Below are 19,697 nucleotides of genomic sequence, written 5' to 3' on the forward strand. Positions count from 1 at the left end.
TCCCTTGGGAGGCTGTTCAAATGTCTAAATTACCCTTTCTAGGAAGAAATTCTTCCTAATGTCCAACCTGAACTTCCCCTGGCACAGCTTAAGACTATGTCCTCTGGTCCTGGCACTTGTTACCTGGGAGAAGAGGCTGAGCCTGACCTGGCTCCAACCTCCTTTCAGGCAGTTGTAGAAAGTGATAAGGTCTCCTCTGAGTCTCCTCCAGGCTAAACACCCCCAGCTCCCTCAGCTGCTCCTCATAGGACTCGTGTTCCAGACCCTTCACAAGCTTTGTTGCCCTTCCCTGGACATACTTCCAAGAAGCCCTGGATGGTCTAGTGAAAGGTGTCCCTGCCCATGACAGGGGGATTGTAACTAGATGATCTTTAATATCCCCTCCAACCCAAACCATTCTATGAAGTAAAGGAAAGCACAGAACAGCATATGGGATGCTCAGCAGCCACTGTGAAAGCACATCCTCACTGGCACTAGAACTTTTACTGTAGGCACACATTGAGAAGCCTCTAAAAACTTACTTTGACCCTCAATTCAAAGTTTATTTCAAAACAAAACCTCATTAAAGTCCGTGGAAGTGTCACTCCCTTCAAAAGTCAACCACAAAGCTGTATCTGTATGCTTTAGGCAAAGCTACTACTTTAAAGCAAATGCATCAAACTTCAGGAGTCTTCATTCCATTATGTATGCAGATTTCCCCCATAAGCCACAGTGAGCATTCATCCTGCTTTCACTATCCTACTAAAGCCAAGCACAACTCAAGTTAAAACAAGTCCCCATTATCTAATGCATAATGGTATGGGATTGCATGCTTCACCAGTAAATTGGGATCATGACTCTTGCAAACCAGGTAAGAATTAAGTGATTTGAAACACATGAACCAAATTCTGCTCTGAAAGTGGAATCAGTCAGGGAGCTGCAAGTTAGATCATTATACAAACATGTGGAAAGGAACTATCATGCTTAAGTAAAGCAGAACACAGAATTGAACAGACTAAATACTCACATCACAGGAAAAATTTTGCAACAAAACCACCAGTCTGTTGTTATGTAAGAAAACATTTCTTAGGCCTTTATTTACAAAAGCTTTAAAAACAGATACCCTCTGTTATGCAAATTACTTGTTTAAAAAGGACCACCCAGTTACATCATAACTCAGTGAGAAAAAGGTGTTTGATTTGTGGGTTTTTTTTGTTTTTTTTTTTAAGTACAAGGCAAATCTGAATAATTTGGTGAACATTTAGACTTTTTTTTACCATTGATTTCTGTGTCGAACACACACATTTGTATGCACGTGCACAGACACATAATGTCTCACATTCCATCAATTCAGGCTAGTGTTTAGCTATTCAACACCAAAACTCCTTCCTACACAACTGCTCTGAATATATGCTATGCAGAGTTAAGAACATACTTTAGGGTCCTTTAAAACAATACATCTAAAATATGCTGTGAGATATACTAAAAAATAAACTAGCATTACACTCCTCAGGTAACTTTATTAGCTATAAGTTATTTATACTTTGTTGTTTTACAACAAGTATCTGCAACATCTGTCTTTGCAGCAATTACAAAAAAGCACGATTTAATTGTCCTCCTAATTCAGTAAGTCAATTAAATAGTATTTTGTTAGATCTTTGGGTTTTATCTTCAAATAAACTGACTTACAAAAATCATGAAATCAAGTGCATAATAAATATGACTTCATAAAAATATATCTGAGGTGTACATTACTAGAATAAAAACTAGGAAATTAATCAAGGGAAGTGTGCCATTATAAGCCTCCTACTTTTCCAATAGCTTTCAACTCTCAGCTTAATGGCAAAAAGGCTAAAGTCATAGTTGTTCTCATCCTGAAGGGTGTAAAGCTGTTTTTTCAAGCCTCCTTCCCCCACCACAGAGCAGTTTTAAAGCAACAGGCCAACCAGCAATTGACTTGTGCAGGACATGTTTGAAGATGACTGAACACTAGTAAAATATCAGCAGTCACTATGATTTCAGTAGTTTGTTTTGCTTGAACAAACAGGTTATGCAGCAAATGACTCACATTCTGTGGACTGAGATACCAAGAAAATACAGCTTGAAGCTGCTGAACTTGGCTGATGATTGTTTTCTAGCTGAGGGCAAAAGAAAAAACCAAAACAAACTTCAAATAAAACAGAGGATCTGAGTCAGAGTTGCTCTCTAAAGTGCAAATTTGATGGTCCACAATCTTGAATAGCTAAAACGCCTGCATACTGGAAGGAACAGACATGAGTGGGGAAGTTAGTTACAATCAGACCCAGTTAATTTGGAGGAAGCAGGGGAAAGAAAAAAAACTAGAATGATGTCAGTTCACCAGACTATTCATTACGATTTAACTTTCCCCTTTTCTCTGCCACACTGATCCTATACATGCTTCTTTGCAAAGGGGCTAGTTATGAGGCCAAAATGTAACCCAGAAAGTGTCACATATCAATATTAAGATCAAAATCTGTGATAGGAACAGTCAAGTTTAGTACACAGAAAGACAAAAAAGAAAGTGTGCTGAGGAAGGAGAGGGTGGGAAAAGCCTTATTGTCCAAGGGGCTCAACCAGAGATAAAACCTATGTACAAGCAATGTGGAGGTCAAAAAGATGGCCTTTCACTTCATGTCATGACTGTTTGTTGGCTTCTTCTTCATAAGCATTTCCTGTGCCATTCTGCACATAAGATGACCCCGACCCAAGGCCGTATAAGTGGCCGCAATATTTGGCATCGTCAATGTGATCTTCAAAGAACATCTACAGAGTAAAGAGAGACACAAATTATTGCCAAACAAAAGGTTCAGTTTAAACAGAACTATCGAAAGGCTGTGTTACTTTCTTTGCAGATATAAGGTATCAAATCCTAAGGTGCAAAAGATGATACAATTAATCTGACACACGATCTCAACACATTATCACAACGTGCTGTATGACATGATTCTTTCAATCTGTCAAGAAATGCCATAAAGTCTTCCTGTGCACCTTTCCCAATGAAAAGGCCAAATGCAAGGCTTTCAGAATTTTGAATTATTAGTCAATCACTCACTTTTCTGCAAGTGCAACAAAGATATTTCTCCTTCTGATTTCAGTGGTGCTTCTCACAACAGGCATATACTTAGCATCCATCATCATTGCCCCTTCTCTACCTCCTCCTCAGTGTGGGGGTTTCACCATACTGTGTCTTGGAATGGAGGTATGACCTGGTTGATATTATAAAGGTTTGGGGATGGGGAGGAGGATGAGCATAAAACCCATTATGGAGTTTAGAGGAATGCAGAAAGATGCATTTCCAGCTATCTCCTCACAGAAGGGGGCTTCATTTAATAGAGAACAGTAAAATTTTGAACTAAGATTGCATTTACACCTTACAAGTCTGAATTGCAGACAGAACCTTTCAAGACAAATGAAAACCCATGATGTTCTGATATTATACCTTTCAGACTTAGTTTTCAAGGAAAACCACAAATGATCTTGCAAAAATAAGACATGCACACAATTTGCTCACCCATGAGGTTTGCTACTGCCATCCATTCTGACATGGGAAGTGACACTGAACTGCTGGCAGAATGCCATGTCTGAGGCACTGGCATTTGTCCAGTGCAACTGCCTTCCAGAAAAGGCCCATTCAACATCTGATTGTTCTGCTAATGCAAAATATCCTAATATCTTCCCGTTGTAGCAAGGAAATGTGAAGCTTGTAAGACCTGATTTTCCTTGCTGCAAACCTTAAATTCATTGACCAATGTATCTTTTAGAACTTTAGTTAATCTGTGCTTCACTCAACGCTAAGGAAGAAGAAATGCATGGACATTCTCCACAGCAGCTTCAAAGTCATTAGCTAATACAGCTACAGCCTGAGAGTTTAGCTAGAAGTGTTTAGTCAACACTCCTTCCCTGCCTCTAGGCCAGTCACAAGCAGCAGTGCACACCAACTGGGTATTACACTGAACAAAAGCTCTAAAAATTATTGTCTTGAGTACAGTCTCCCAGAAAGGAGTCTGGCTCCAGCAGCTAATAACTTGCTGCAGCAACCACCTAAAAAAGAGGCACCCTGCAAAGCAGGTAAGGAAAAAACTACCCTAAAACAAAAATTCCCAAACAATCCGAAACAATCCAGGCACAGGCTGGAAATGGGAAACAATACTCACTCAGCAGAAGCTAAACACAGAATCAGTAGGGCTGGTTGACACTTACTCTGGGGAAAATACAGGTGGTCTTAATTTTGTCAAGAAAGGAATGACCCATGAAACCCTTCAGAGACCTCTCCTTACAATACCACAGACTTATCAGAATCAGCAATTCCATGTGCCTATCACAGTATGTTACTGTCATAGAGATAAAACCAATACATCCACTTACTTCTCTCATTTTGAAAAAGGCCATTCCTGTGAGTAAAGAATCAGATCCTGCCTGATGCTGTGGTCCTATCCTTTCCAGCTCTAACTGCTCAGCTACTTCTTGTAATCCACCCTGAAAGAGAAAACATTTTTGTTAACTGCTGAAAAAACTTAAATCAGAAAACTGAACAGCTGTATTTGGGAAAATCTGTTACACAGGTCATACAACCTCAGGTATATTTTAACATGTGCACAGCAGTTGAAGCAGTCATTATACTAGACAAATACACACCTGGAGAATCAAACTTTCAGTATCAACAGCAGTATTAAAATTCTGTCAGTACTGATTAAATTAAGCAATACCTGCAACCAACAAAACCAACTACTCCTCGTGTTCCAGCCTCTCCAGTAACCAGATGCCATTACTTAACAACACAATATTTTCAAGATGTTGAAAGGACTGGCAGTGCTTAAGAACAAAACCAGGTGCTCCTGTACTACTCTTATTTGAGTACAAGTTTAAAAGGTAAGAAATTCATTCTACAAACACAAGAATTTAAGGGCTTACAAGTGAGATGCCCATATGCCTCCATGTGTTAAAGTGTCTAGGCTTCCTTTGAAACAGACCTTTTTCTCTCCACTTGCCTTTCAACAATTAGGTTGACAAAAGCCGAGAGTATCCTTAAGTACCCCGAACACTACAGAGTCCTGGAAAATGTTACAGTTCAGGCCTTTAGAAACCAAGAGGCACGGTTAAAAGAGGAAGGTAGTGCTCAATCTCTGCAAGGCATTTGACCAGTCTTCAAAGTCTGGTTCATTAGCTGGCATAAGAGAATGGGAAAAAACACGCAGAAGAAAATTCCATCATCTTGCAACTAGCTTGCTAAGACACTAAAACCCAACGGTATTAGCCATCATTTCTGTTAGAGATCTATTAGTCATGTGTAACAAAACCTACTTCTTACAAACAAAAAAAATAAACATCTTGCACACAAAAAGTAAACAATCTAAAATAGTAATTGCCTGTTTTGAATGTTGATACAATGGCTTAAAAGGACCATGAAACTGTAGTCAACACTCCAAAGCTGCAAATCTATCTGCTCTAAAGGTAAAACTCCAGTTCTGAAGCAAATTTCCTTCCCAATAAGTTTATGTGAAAAACTATCCCCTTAACTGCAGAGTGACTAAATAAATCTCTTTTTAGTGCCCTCTCCAAAAGAGCAATAACCACTACATGCAGAAGCACACCTGTAATAATTTGGTTTGGTTGTACACAGATAACAGATCAGCTGAATGACAGACATGTTATAATGTAAGTGCCATCTTTAAATGCTGTGAGCACATAACTGCATAACAGGGTGGTTTTAAATTCATTTCACCATAAAGGTACTGGACAGACTAAAGCACAGGCACATTTTTAAGATCTTGAAATACTTGGAAAAAAACAAGAAAAAAACCAGAAAAATCCTTCATGCTGCCATCAGGTTTGCAAGGCAAAAATGAAGCAGAGAGGCAATGCTTTTAAAGAAAGAATGTCTAGTTCACCTTTCTTTGCACTCCTAACCAGATTGAAGTACAGGAGAGAAAGCAGTAACAGGCAAAAGCAGAGCAATCAAATTTAAAACTCACAGAGCAATAAAAAACTGTCTGCCCTGAAAATCTGATCAAACGTTACAAAAATTCCTATGAATCTTAGCGCAATAGCTTTTGGTTCAGATTTTTGTTTTATTTTAGAAGTGGAAGCTTCAGGAATAATCTTCCCAAGTAAAACAAACAAACCAACACAAAAACCTAATACTGGTATAGCTAGTTTTATTCTGACTTGAGCAGCTGCAATATAGTTTCCAGAAGTTTAAGGAAAGTCTATGTACTATACAGTTAAAAACTGAAGCTAGTTTGGTTTCTTTATGTGCTTGGATCTGGCATTTGGACACTGCAAACCTGCTTCATCAACTTAACTCTCAGAAATCATGCTTAGGAAGAAGCAAGGAAAAGAGTACATCTCAGACACAAGCATGTCCTCTGTTTCCTAACTGCAATCAGGAGATGTGAATTTACACCCCCAGTTAGGCCCACACCCTTTCAGTGGCTCTAATTTCTGCTCCTGACCCTCTACCTCCCCAAGCTGCAAATCAGCAGTGCCTCACCATCAGGTTCTGCTAGCTGTAACACTACCTACTCTAGCTTCAAATGCCTTTGAAAAAAAATAACACTCCAGAGTAAAAATCAATTACATAGCAGCTGCAAGCTCTGGAAAGTAGACTTATTAATACAAAACCAGCAGAAACAGAAGCCTACAGAAGATTTTGAAAATAGCGCTTGCAATGGTGTGAGTGTATGTATTTGCAGATATATACCACACCATTTTTGTGTGGAACTTCTTGGTCTGTAAGTGTACTAATTACAGAATAAAATTTGGCCATCTTTGAAAATTAATATGCTATTGAGATTCTCTTTCAGGCAAGACTTTCGCACTTCAGACAAATAAACCCTGCTCGTGTAGGAGGAGGACAAATTATTCCCAAGTTTTCAGAGCACTGGCTTTTCAAGAAAAAAGGCCACAGAATAATTTACATAATCACACAGCCATGGTCAACAGCAAGTCCAGTTCAAACTCTCAATTCATGGCACGATCCCAGAGTTCATTGTTCTGTACAAACCTCCATATTAAAAGCAAGTTTACAACAAGGTCTATCAATCTACAGTACTTAAGATTGCCACTACTATTAAAAGGATTTGAATTGTCTACACAAAGAAAATAACCAGGAACTTAACCTATACTACATTAGTATCTCAAATTAACTCCCAATCTACATGACAGTAAAGTCAGAGTGGCATACTGTAAATTCACAGAATACTTAATTCCACAAAAAGAGTACTGAACAGCTTTCCAATCCTGAAGCATATTTCTCTTTCCAATGCCAAAAATAATTTTTGGGTTTGTGGGGGCAGAGAGTGAGGGACCTAGAGCAGATCAGTGACTTTCATATGAAAAGTTAAGTTAGACAAGTCAATAAAAGACAAGTGCACAGCAGTTCAATTCACTGCAATTTAATAGAGATTGAAAATGACACACAGCAGGAGACAGTGCACACATTTTTAGTCACAACACTGAATGATCAGCAGTTTGTTTCAGGCAGCTGCTCTCAGCACAGTTCAAGTCCACCATCATTTCATCATTTGTAAACTTGGAGGGGTAAGATAGTCCACTTCCCTTCCCCTGCTGTCATTACCAGTCTGCAAGTTAGGTGACAGGATCAAAATGTACTGCAGGAAAGTTGACCTACATAGCCAGCTCTGAAAAAAAAGAAAAATCACCCTTGTTCTTATGGTTTGCTGAAATAAGACCTGTGAAGGTTTTTCTTGTCTTCCAAAAAATATTAATGTCTGTAAACAATACAGGTTACCCACAACAATGTCCTAATGAAACGTCAGGAACTACAATCCCCTCCTCCCCAAACCCACTGCGAATGTCACCTCTGGAATGGTGACACAAAACACCGATCCGTCAGCTTTCCTCTGTGACTAAATCTGGAATATACATTCTGTTCTTAGTGTGTGTCACCACCACTAACACACCAAATGCTTTACTTTGCTTCACTAGGAGTGAGAAAGTAAGAAAGGTTTTTTGGGAGGTTCCCCCCCACTCCACTTTAAGACTCCTAAAGTTTAGGAGCATTTGATTTTTGCTCTCAGCCTCTGGAGAAAAACTTTCTAAGATGTTCTCTAATACTCAACCATTTTCCCAGCTGATTATACCACCAACAACTGCAGAAAAACACAGGTGAACACAGATACACTTTTCTTACTAACCAGAAGAGTGGTCAACATTTTCAACATTAATTTGATTAACAAAGGATTCACATAATTTACTTCCCACACAAGTAGGCTACTACTCCAAGTGACACACTGTGCTAATGCAGCTCAGAAAGAAACAGAGGACTGAAAACAGCACACAGATCACTAGTTCTACACCACAAATTGGCAAGCCATTTCTGACTTAGGATTTGGTTGCACTAAGGTGAATGTTCTCTTTTTCCTTCAGGTGTTTTCCTTAAGAAAGCCTGGAGAGTCGAGTTACTTTCCATAAAAGCAACAAGTCATCAATTGCCTCAGATGAGCAATGCACCTCATTCCAGCAGTAGCCTAGACTCTTACAGTTCTTCAGCAAATCATGCTGTTAACAGTGCCTTTAACATCTTTCACTTGCTGTCTTCCCCTTTACATATTTAGTTCCAATTCCCATTCCTTCTCCAGTCCAATAAAGTATCCAAATTTTATGCCTGACAGAGTAAGCCAATTAGTAGCCCCACTGGCCTGACATGATATTAATTTCTAGCATTTTTTTCCCTTTAAGCCACATGTTGTCCCTGAACATATCCTGTTGTTTATCTTTCCTTGTGGGGCCATTCTTGGCTCCATTCCTCTTCCCAAGACACTTCCACATCATCTTCACTGCAATTACCTTTGCCAATATGACTGCAGTCCTTCAGTGAACTGCATAATGAGGAAATAAGAGTGTATGAATCCCATCAATTCTTATGGTGAAGGACATGAAGGATTAATTCCAAACACGGGATTATCATCTATCAACAAAGCACTGTAAACACAGCATCAACATGCTATTTTAACTGGTTAGTAGTTATAAGCATTCATTTGTGTTCCTGCATGTTTCTGTCAACACCTTTAATATTAAACATACAAAGTTTGAGGCAACAACACTTAATAGGCACCATCAAAGCAAAACTAGACAATAAAGATACAGAAAATAAATACTTTTAAGCACAAAGTACTCTGTCTCCAAACACAAAATTTTTTCTGAGCCATTAACAGATACTTACCTTCAGGTTTTTGCAACTCTTCATGAGATATTTTACATCATAGATGACAGGGAAAAACAATCGCAGTATCTCAAAGAAGTCCAGCTCTTCTTCAGGTAAATTGGAATTTGTCAGGATTTTGATTAGGTAGCCGAAGTCATATCCACTGCAATTTAATAACAAAACCAATATGAGCAAGTAACTTAAGAGCATCCTTGTCACTTCCAACATCAAGACTTTATTGCATATTAACAGGACATTTCACTTAATTTCAAAGTAATTAAGCCCAACTCTTATAAAAACTAAGCCGCAATGCAAAAGGCACCACTGCAGATTCCAGAGGAAACATTTTAATTTAGTGTGCATGAGGCCAAGTGAAGAAACAAAAAATCTGCCTACAGGAGTTTCTCTAAATCCTGAAACAGGGTAGTGCTGCTGGAAGTTTGTCTGGTAACAAGAACTTGGACCAGAAAGACTCCTAAGCTGATTCCTTTCACACAGACTGGAGTTCCTCAGTATAAGCTGAGTAAGACAGAGACAGACTTCTACAGTTCTTGAAATCCAAAAGATTCATGAGTTTCCCTCAGCAGTGAAGAAGAGGGATTGTCTTCCAACTTTCCCAATTAAATCTGCACACAGACAGCTGAAAAATTTAATAGCTTGTAGACTATTACTCTTTCTGCAGGCAACGACAGAGTAAGTTGGAAATTTTTTTCTCTGCACATGTAAGTCTGCAGGAGGCAGCAAGATAACTAAGCAGTACATGTTTGTCAGAAGAAACCGAGGTATTACAGTGTGTGCATGGTAGAGAAAGTGTTTGGGAAGGCTTCCTCAACAGCTTGATGGAAGAAAGAGGACCCAGGAGTGAGGTATGGCATAAGAGAGGAAACTTTGTACTTTTACAAAGGGTTATGAGAGGAAACAAGAGGGTTTAAAACATAGGAAAGACACGTCAGGTATTAAGTAGGACTGAACACCACAACAAAAAGCAGCGATGACTAGTTATACTTCTTCCTAGGAAGGCAGCAATTACAAACCAGATTATTATTTATTACAAACCTGATAATGAATCTGACCTGTTCTGATCCCTCGACTTGCAGGACTGCATTTTAAAAACGCCTGTACTAACAAAGGATGAGAACACAGAGCAGGGCTGCCTCTACCATAGGCTGCATCAGTTTTGCTCTTTAAGGGACCTCAGGCACAGGGCTGAGAAACAACTCAAATGAATTGGTGGCCATGGCAGACTCCAAATTCCCAGTTTAAGACGTTTTGTTCATTCTCGCTTACATAAGTATCATACTCAAACCCAATAATTCTGCAACTTCGTAAGTATTGACCAAGAGCTGTGCACTGTGAGGTGAGCAATAAAAATGAAAAATCAATTACAATCACAGTAGCACTGATCCTGTAGACATTTAGGATCCACAGACTGGTGACATACAGGTCCAAGGCTGCAGCTTGCGCTCTCCATGTAAACAGGATTGCTTCGGGGATTTTTTTTTTTGTATATGCTAAAATTCTCTACACCATCTTTATATTATGAATTTCTAGACAGAGGGTAGAAAAAACTTGAACATACTGGCAATGAATGGACTGCTTGCTCAAAGTCCATTAACAGAAGGTATACAAAAGTACAGACTATTGCAGCACTCCTATGAGGGTTTCCAGTGCTCTAAACAAATCTCATGTTGAACAAATCTGCATCTGGTGCCTTGAAGCTGTGCTGGCAGCACTCCAATCTCTGCAGCAGGAGCTGCTGGCCAGGGGGGAAAAAGCAGTCAAAGATAAAGAAGGATTTCAGTTGAGTCTTACAAAGTAAAAACTGTAGTATACTTGGTAAAACAGCAGGCTGGAAGCTTAATTTTATTAGACCATCTGAGTGGGAAGTGGTGGGAAAGCTTGTATCAGCATAAAGGAAGAAGGAAAGAAAAAAGCCATATTAGCAAAAAAAGGCTATTTAAAAAGATGCAAAAAAAAAAAAAAAAGATTGCTCAGGATTAAGGAGACTTATTCATCTAGAAATTCGAATGTATTAACTTCCTGAATTCCTGACACTGGTCTCCTCGTGGCTCAAAGTTAACAGCCATATTAAAACTTTCCAAGTGAAAAAAACAGTATTTACACTTCTCTTACAACAGATTTTTTTACTTATCTTATGGAAAAGAATGATGTGCATTACTGAATTACTAGAAAACATGCTCTCAAGCACTTCCTATTTCTCTTAAGAAGGAAGTACTGCAAGCAAAGAAAAGTCAACATTCATTTACTCTTCACATTGAGAGGGAGCAGGCTGTCACACATCTGCAATTTCAATTGAGAATTACACTTTTTTTCCCCCTTGGAGGTTGTAACAGATTCTTTCATTCTGGGATTCTCACGCAGAAAAAGGGAACGGGATATCTGAACAGTGGCTTTAACAGGCACGATTACCTTTCCAACACATGACAGCATTCAGCTGGGTACCTGTTCCTGGAACCTCAGGATGGATTAGTTTTAGTCAGCTCGACCATAATGTCACATTCCTTAAGGTCCAGCTGCTCAGGCTTAGTGCTACTGTGCTTGTACTGATCATTACAAAGCATTTTACTAATCACAATACAGCATTAAGGCATTTACATAATCTTTTTAGTTACTTCTCAGGGGTAACATTCTCCAGTCGTCCAAGCTTACACAAGACATAAAAACTGCCTCTCCAAGACTAAGACACATTCAGGTTAAAAAAAATAAATATTGAGTGGCCACTGCTAAATGCTAACAGAAGGGTAAGAAAGTACATGGTGAGCAATTATGTAATTACCTGCTCATTAAAGAAGTTTTCTTCTAATTCTCTAACAGGTAATTAGTGGTTGGTTTATACCCTGAAGCACATAGGCTTCCTTTCCTTACAAAGCTTTCACCATTTCCAAGACAATCACCTGAAGTTGCTTAGTGCAGTGAGCTCTGTGGAGATCTACACAACACCAGCACTCTTACAGGCACTTGTTTTTTTTTGCACTGAACATGGACAGCTGTAGGCAAGAAGACCATAGAAAAGATCAAACATGCCTGTATTTTTCTCTTACTATCCAGAAATAATTCAGATAGACAATTAACATTGAATTCTGCTCAAGCACCAAGTCCCTGAAATAAATCAAAACCTGCAAGAGCTGAGAAAGCTTTAATTCATTTTATAACACACTAACAGAAATGAGCCAACAGATTAAATCTTACTAAAATCACCTAGACACAAAGGATTATTGAAATACAGTAGCTTGGAACTTTCCAAAATCCCAAAAACATCTGGCTTTTTTGTTTTCAAAAAAAAGCATGTTTTCACAGAGCCTTCAAAGGTAGGCAGAGGAGGTTGCACACTGCTGGACACTCAAAGCTTCAGAAGAGCAATCAGCTGAACAACCACAAAATCAGATTTGAGCTGCTCCTTTATGTTAGACTGCCAAGCACTCACAGCCATTTTGACTGTGACAAGGATCAGAAATTTAGGGCTTCCCCTGCCCCTCCCTGGCTCAAACACATTTTAATGTGCACACACACACACAAAAGATTTGATGGAGTTGCCTATGAAGTTGCAGTACACAAGAACTGGTGACAGTGCAAATGGTTCTTCACTCATGTCTGGCAGAACTGCAGGTCCATGCAATTTGCCAACACACCAGGACACCAAGGCAGCTACATCTAATGCAGAGATAAAAAGCACACAAAGACAACTATTTCAGAAGCTAAGAGCTTAGATAGAAACTACATAAAAGCTGACTGGGAAATCAAAACCAAACCATAACCTCAAACAATGAGAAAGGAAGTTGGCAGAAGGGAATTAATCCTATGGGACTCAAATTTAAGGGTTAGTAGTACTTAAAGCATTTTAAGGAAACAGAGGCAACAGCAAAGTCAGCAACTATCAAGTACAGCTTTTTCAAAGAACTACTGCATGGAGATCCTACATAAAACATTTTCAACTGAGCTGTCCTGCTGCTTAAGTTTCCCTGATAGATCACAATCAACCTAAGATATGCTTTAAGACAACAGCTGTTCACAACTCTTTGTGGCACATTTTATATGACCCATGCTCATTTATAGCTCTGTGCAATCTGGTTTCCTTGCAACTTAACCCACTTACTGCAGGGTTTTGCGCTCAAGATAGTATCAACACGCTCTGGCAAGCACAAAAGCCTTTAAAAACACTCTCCAGTAATCAGTGTTTGACAAACTTCTGCTGGAATAGCTGTAGTAAAAGGATTTCAGAAGACATTTTCACTGAAATCCATAACAAGAACTCATTTCAGCACAGATGAAACTGGACTTTTATTATTAAAACTATTCCAAAAAACCTTCATAAGATGCACTAGTAAAAATGGCACTGTTGGGCATGGTTTGCACTACACTTTGACCAAACTGTTAAGTCAGGAATCACACACACTAAATATAATCATGCTTTAAAAAGAATCCCTAGTGTAGAAATGGCTCAGGTATACCTTATACCAGGCCCTTAATGTTAGCAGGCAGTATTGGAAAAACACCATTTTGAGACTGCAGCTGCTTCTACATGGCAGTTTCTGCTGATCCACATGCATGACATGCCTCCCCTTCTCCTGAATCATCCAAGTTATATTACTGCAATCAAGTGTAAATAATAAATATACACATAAGAGCCCATAATAATGGGTTTAAGAAGCTGAAAAAAACCCACTTGATTCACTAATTTGCACTTTGTAGTTATTTTGACACAGTTTATGGCACTCCTGTTGCAGTATTCTTCCCTAAGGTGCTACTCCAAGGTGTTAGTAGCAAAATAGCAAGAATATTATTTTGGAGTGCTATTATGAGTTGAGACAGCCAGAAGTGGAAGAGGTAATCAACAACTGTACTCAGAGGATCCCTTTTTTAACTGCATTTTCTTCTCCCCCTCCCCTTTGGCAACTCAGCTGAAGACTTCTTTCCACAAAGTAAATCAAAAGGATGACTGTTATATGCACCTTTCTACTGCTGCTTCACATTCCTTGCCAAAGCAAGCCTTATTTTTCAGTTAGTTTATAATGTAAATATTTCTCTAATTCCATGTGACTTTCTGTCCTCCAACATTTAATATTTATGGATGAAGAATCTGGGTTTTTTTCTAATTTGATCGTTTACATATCACCACTCACCCATACAGCATGAGTGATGAACATGAACAGGGCTGTAAGGTAACTAATCTCAGCTAAAACACTCACTCTGCTGACTGCCCTCAGCATCCAGCAGTTAAGACATCAGTTCAAGGGCATTACATAGTAATGAGCCCTTAAAGCCACTGCTACTTGCTAAAAGCACAAATTCTCTGGCATGTAGTTGACTCCACAATGACTACAGTGTTAAATCTTAACTCTCAAAGCTCTTTTGTATCTTGACAGACTCACAGAGATTTAGCATTCACATTTCTAACTGAAAGATGAGTTCCTGTGATGGAATAAACAGTAAAATATACTCATTACTTCAGCCAGAGTTAAGGCTTATCAGTGGTCTCCTTCCAGGCTGAGTGGTTTTCAACTGCCCGAATTACCAGATATACAGTAAATTTAAAAGCATAAAACTCTTCATTTTTAATTCCAAAATGGTCTTTCCAATGAAACAAACAGTATTTGCTCAAGGACTGTTTAGGAATAGTTTTCTTCTATCACTGCTGCTGTTATTACTAGCACATGTGATATTCAAAGATACAGCACCACCTGCTGGCTTAGGAACTTCATGTTTTTCAGCTTTAGGGTTTTCTGGTTACTGTATGTACACCAAAAATGAAACACCAGTACCCCCTGCACGGTCTGTTCTTCTAATACAGAATGGTGATAGAGGTATCACAGCAGAAATATTTTCTAAGTGTTATGAACCAAGCTATGTACTACATACACCATCAGATGCACAGCATCAAACACAGCAGATGTGCAATCCAAGCTCCACGAGTCAACAACCAATGTTATATAACCACAGATGGTTATGCATATAACCAACTCAAACACGTAACATGCAGAATTTACCTATGAAAGGAAAGCCACTTGACTCCTTCACACAAGACAACTCCTGATGTCATGAGCAGTTCTGCAAAGTACTGTGTCTCAATTCCTTCTTCTTCATGCTTTTTAAACTGGATACCAGAGGTTGTCAACAGTTCAATAGAGTCCTGAGCATACATATCTTCTCTAAAAACAGAGAGAGGAAAAGTTATCAAAATTTACAGTGATTATAAACTTTTATAAACCTGTTAACATTTCTTTTTTGCTATTCATTCCAGACTTCACTGACAGAGCCAAAGCAACTCTGTTCCATGTTAATGACAAAAGAACCATTTTCAAAGCTTTTTAATTTTAATCCTTCACTAGCATTTCACCATTCCCAACACCTCCACTCCTAAAATCTTCATAAAAAAAACTAGTTCCTGCTCCTCTTCCAGTTAACTACAACCTCTCTTTTGCAAATCTACAGAGGAAAGTGAATCCATAAATACAGATATTTTACCAAATAAGATCCATTACTTGAATGGTGACAAATTAAATATAACAGCTGAAGTACTAATATGTTACATTATAGAGTACACTGCAGAATCCAGTGCTGTATCAGTTCTGTGGTTAATACTTCCCACAAGTGGTTTGTGATTTAAGCTTACATGTAGAGATGTTCATCAAAACTCCTTCTCTGTACACTTGGAAATTGAATACTAGTCAATCCTTACAATTCAGGTAGCCTAACCTTTTCTTTCTAAACAACCAATTTTAACTTTAATAGCCATCTTTTGGACCTAAAATTTAACAGGATAAAATAAAACTCCTCTATGCCTTGTCTGATCCCTTCTTACCCCTATATTTATTCACTTTACCAACTACCATTTTCATGAAGTCTTAAAAGATTTTATGATGAAATGGATGGTTTGTTTTTTGCCCCTAAAGTTTAATCTGCATCTTCACAACAGAAAACAAAGAATGGTTAACTGAAAAAAAAGAAAAAAAATCAAATATGGGTCTGATTAGAAATTTATATTCATTTTACTGTCCACAACATGCTACTCTCTTTACTGTATCATTTTCATGCTAGTCTCTTTACTGTATCATTTTCAGTTTTAATAAAAAACAACCAAAGCACACAAAAAACTAGCCAAGACAACTAGTACATCAAACTTGACTACTAGATTCAGTCATAGTCCTATATTCCTTATTCCCAATAGCAAGTCATCATTTATCAGGAAACAGAGATACATTCTGAAAATGTGTTATATCTTTTCCTCCCTCACACACAACTGCTCATTAGTTCCCCAGCTTTTAGGCATCATCTTCCCAACACCAGTCTAGCTCCCTAACACATTAAAGAACCCATCCAACACAAATGTGCCATTTTACAAAAAGCAGTTTTTATTCTAGTTGCTGCATTAAACTAAAGAGGTGCAGAGTTCGTTTAGAGATACCTTTATGCTCTTTAAAGCACACTAGAACAGGACCTGGCTGTAACCACACACACACACACACAAAATAATAAATCACCTTCTAGGAACAGCTGTTTTGCTTTAGAAGCAAAGCACTTGGCACAGTGCCACTTCCCAAAAGGAAGTTCAGAAACAGACAAAAGACAGTCATTTCTCCAGTCATGTAAAAAACCCCTATATATATATTCACATTTCATCCAGTACTTACCAAGCTTATGTTTTTGTATAAAATCCCCCCCCAGGGAACTAGCAACAAGTTAGTTTGGTGATTACCTGTATCTTGCTTTACTAAGCTCTTATCTCTGCAGCACCTGGCACAAAATGCATGGAAAACTACTTTTGGTTTCAGTTGCCTGACATTAAGTAGACCTTTGAAGCTCAAAAAATAAATAAAACATAACATAGGCTCTTCTTCCCAGATCAATTTGGAAGTTATTAATTCACTCCTCTTTCTCCCACACTTAGCAGGATTAGTATATTCTTCTATTAAAAAAGGGAAAACTTCCATCCAGCATTCATATGGCCACATAAGTTCAGAGATAGCAAAATATCAAATCTGCAATTACTTTACTTTCAAGAGACACTTCAAACAAGACTAAACAGAACATGTCATTGCTCAGATCAAACTGATATGTGATTTGTGACAAGCCACAGCACTGCTTGTTTAAAGAGCAGAAAGATCAAGAGAGGCAGCAGCAGTTTTCCTCTTAAGAGCCCCAATTCCTTTGAAAACAAGTCTTTTCATCTGCAGAAAAACGAGGTTTGTTCTCTAAACCTTCTTTGTAGGTTACAGCTTAGACTTATGTACATAAAGCTGTCCAGTGACCAGCTTGTAACAACTGCAAAACAGAACTCCAAGGCTTCCACATACCTGAGTGAGAAGTGTTTGCACTGATGCTCAATTCAATAGACAATCAACATACAAAAACCTCAGACCAATTACGTTTACTTCAGGAAAATAAGTGTCAAGATATTAGTAACCTTGTTAACCACCAGCTAGAGTATAATAAGAACTCCACGGAAGTGTCTCATCCCTCTGAAAAAGTGAGGTTTATACCTAAACTTTTATCATTGATAAAAATCATATTGTGCAATAACGTTCACAATATTATTGCAATAGACAGTAAAAATTACTTCGCTTTTTGACCAACACTTTAGACAACGTAATTCATAATAAAATCTCCACAGCATTTATGCTGTAGAATCACTAATCCCTTTAAACCTATCGTAGCAGAAAATTAAATACAGTAGCTGAATAGAACAAGTTGCTTTTAAAACACAAAATGAAAAATTTGACAGCATTTTGCCTAAAATATTAGCTAGAACTCATTGTGAGTCTTTCAACAAGAACAACATTATCTGCAAGAAGAAAGAGTACACTTGCTTTAGAACTTGCTGATAACATTTGACATAATACTTTTCAGTCTAGTTGGTAACTTTACTTTTTTAATCTTCACTTGTTGGTATTTTCCCTTTAAAATTTGCAAGGAAACAATATGTGATTTCTGTCACAAGTAGTAAGAGTTAAGGTAGAAGAGCTCTTGAAATGCTAAACATGAAAACAGAGAGCCACCTCTTGCAGTAAGTATAAATGTCTCTTGAAACTTTTGTTGAACCCACTCAGCACTTTTGACCAAATTACCAACATTAAGACAGGCTACACAAAAATGAAAGCAGAAAGCATGTTTGGCTGACAGATGCTTTCCTCACATGAAGTATCTATCATATTCCAACCATATAGATTAAAAAAACATTGCTACAGCTTTCATACATTTTCAGTAAGTCAGAAACATACATTCAGCAGCACAGAAATTCAACACTTACGTTAAGTTAAATTTAAAATTAAATTGCCAAGTTGAAGTCCCTGGAGGGTATTCTCCTTGCTCATTCATAAATGTCAGTCCTAGCTGAATTATTTTCAACAAGTCAACGTTACAGCGTAGTAGCTGGTATTGATAGTCTGCATTGCTTCTGAATTCTCCAATAGGCCTTGCAACCACTCCTGGAAATTCCGTGTCCTGCAAGAACAAAATTAAAACTTGAACAAAAGAACCATAAAGCTTCAAACTGCTCATAAAACGTATTTCAAGCATCTAACAGGTTTATAGCTGAAGAGTACTGTGTGTAAATTTAGCTCTAAAAAAGGTAACAGACTAGAATTCCCGTGTTTGCGCAGTGTTAATTCAATAAAAAGAATCCATTATTCCTTCAATGAAAAGATTTACTGACTCCATCTGAAGTCATGGTGGTTTTTGTGGCAATTTGCTAGATAAACATCAAGTACCCACTCACCATAGCTACATAGTTATACTTCCGTATAACTTGACGAATTTTCTTCATCTCTTCATCCAAGTTACAAGCCCAAACTTCACAGATTCTTTGGCTATGGTCTACAGTAGCTGCTGGCATAGTGTGGAGCTTTACTGAGCATACATCAAAAGTTACACTTGTCTAAGGATCAGTCTCATAAGGAGGACCTCAATTGTTTAATTTTTTAGCCTAAGAGATAAAGAAAACAAAATATTAAAATCTGACGCTTCACTCTTAATTTCTCTGAAAAAAAGCTTAAACAGCACGACCAAACTAGAGTCTTGCCAGTTTCATGTAAGAAGGGCAACCTTTACTGAGCATACATCAAAAGTTACACTTGTCTAAGGATCAGTCTCATAAGGAGGACCTCAATTGTTTAATTTTTTAGCCTAAGAGATAAAGAAAACAAAATATTAAAATCTGACGCTTCACTCTTAATTTCTCTGAAAAAAAGCTTAAACAGCACGACCAAACTAGAGTCTTGCCAGTTTCATGTAAGAAGGGCAACGCAACATTTCGGATCACCGTCAGAACCCAACACCCTACAGGTTTTGTTAGCCACTACCTCTCGCACAAAGGCGGCAAACGGGCAAGGCGCAGTGGCGCAAGAGATACCGAGACACCTGAGCCCCGGGCGCTCCTGCCCCGCGGGCTGGGACGGCGCTTTCCTAGGTGCCCCACGGGAAACGAAGCCGCAGAGAACTATTAGCTTGATGCCAGCTCGGGGCACTGCGGGCGGCGGGAATTCCTCCGCTCCCCGCGCCAGAGAGCGGCGCGAAG

At 38.5% G+C, this 19,697-nt stretch overlaps 1 protein-coding gene across 1 annotated transcript; it reads right to left on the reverse strand.

Annotated features, from left to right (window-relative positions):
* Nucleotides 1–1,043: 1,043 nt before the first annotated feature.
* Nucleotides 1,044–19,106, reverse strand: CNOT7 (CCR4-NOT transcription complex, subunit 7). Its single transcript, XM_009074878.1, has 6 exons — nt 18,900–19,106; nt 18,432–18,625; nt 15,172–15,333; nt 9,185–9,329; nt 4,366–4,476; nt 1,044–2,763 (listed from the first exon to the last, which is right to left on the reverse strand). Exons 1-6 carry the CDS (start codon nt 19,014–19,016, stop codon nt 2,635–2,637), a joined length of 858 nt encoding a protein of 285 aa, XP_009073126.1. The 5' UTR covers nt 19,017–19,106; the 3' UTR covers nt 1,044–2,634.
* Between the last annotated feature and the right edge of the window lie 591 nt (nt 19,107–19,697).

Source organism: Acanthisitta chloris, unplaced genomic scaffold (genome assembly GCF_000695815.1).
Source record: "Acanthisitta chloris isolate BGI_N310 unplaced genomic scaffold, ASM69581v1 scaffold14985, whole genome shotgun sequence".
Lineage (NCBI taxonomy): Eukaryota > Metazoa > Chordata > Aves > Passeriformes > Acanthisittidae > Acanthisitta > Acanthisitta chloris.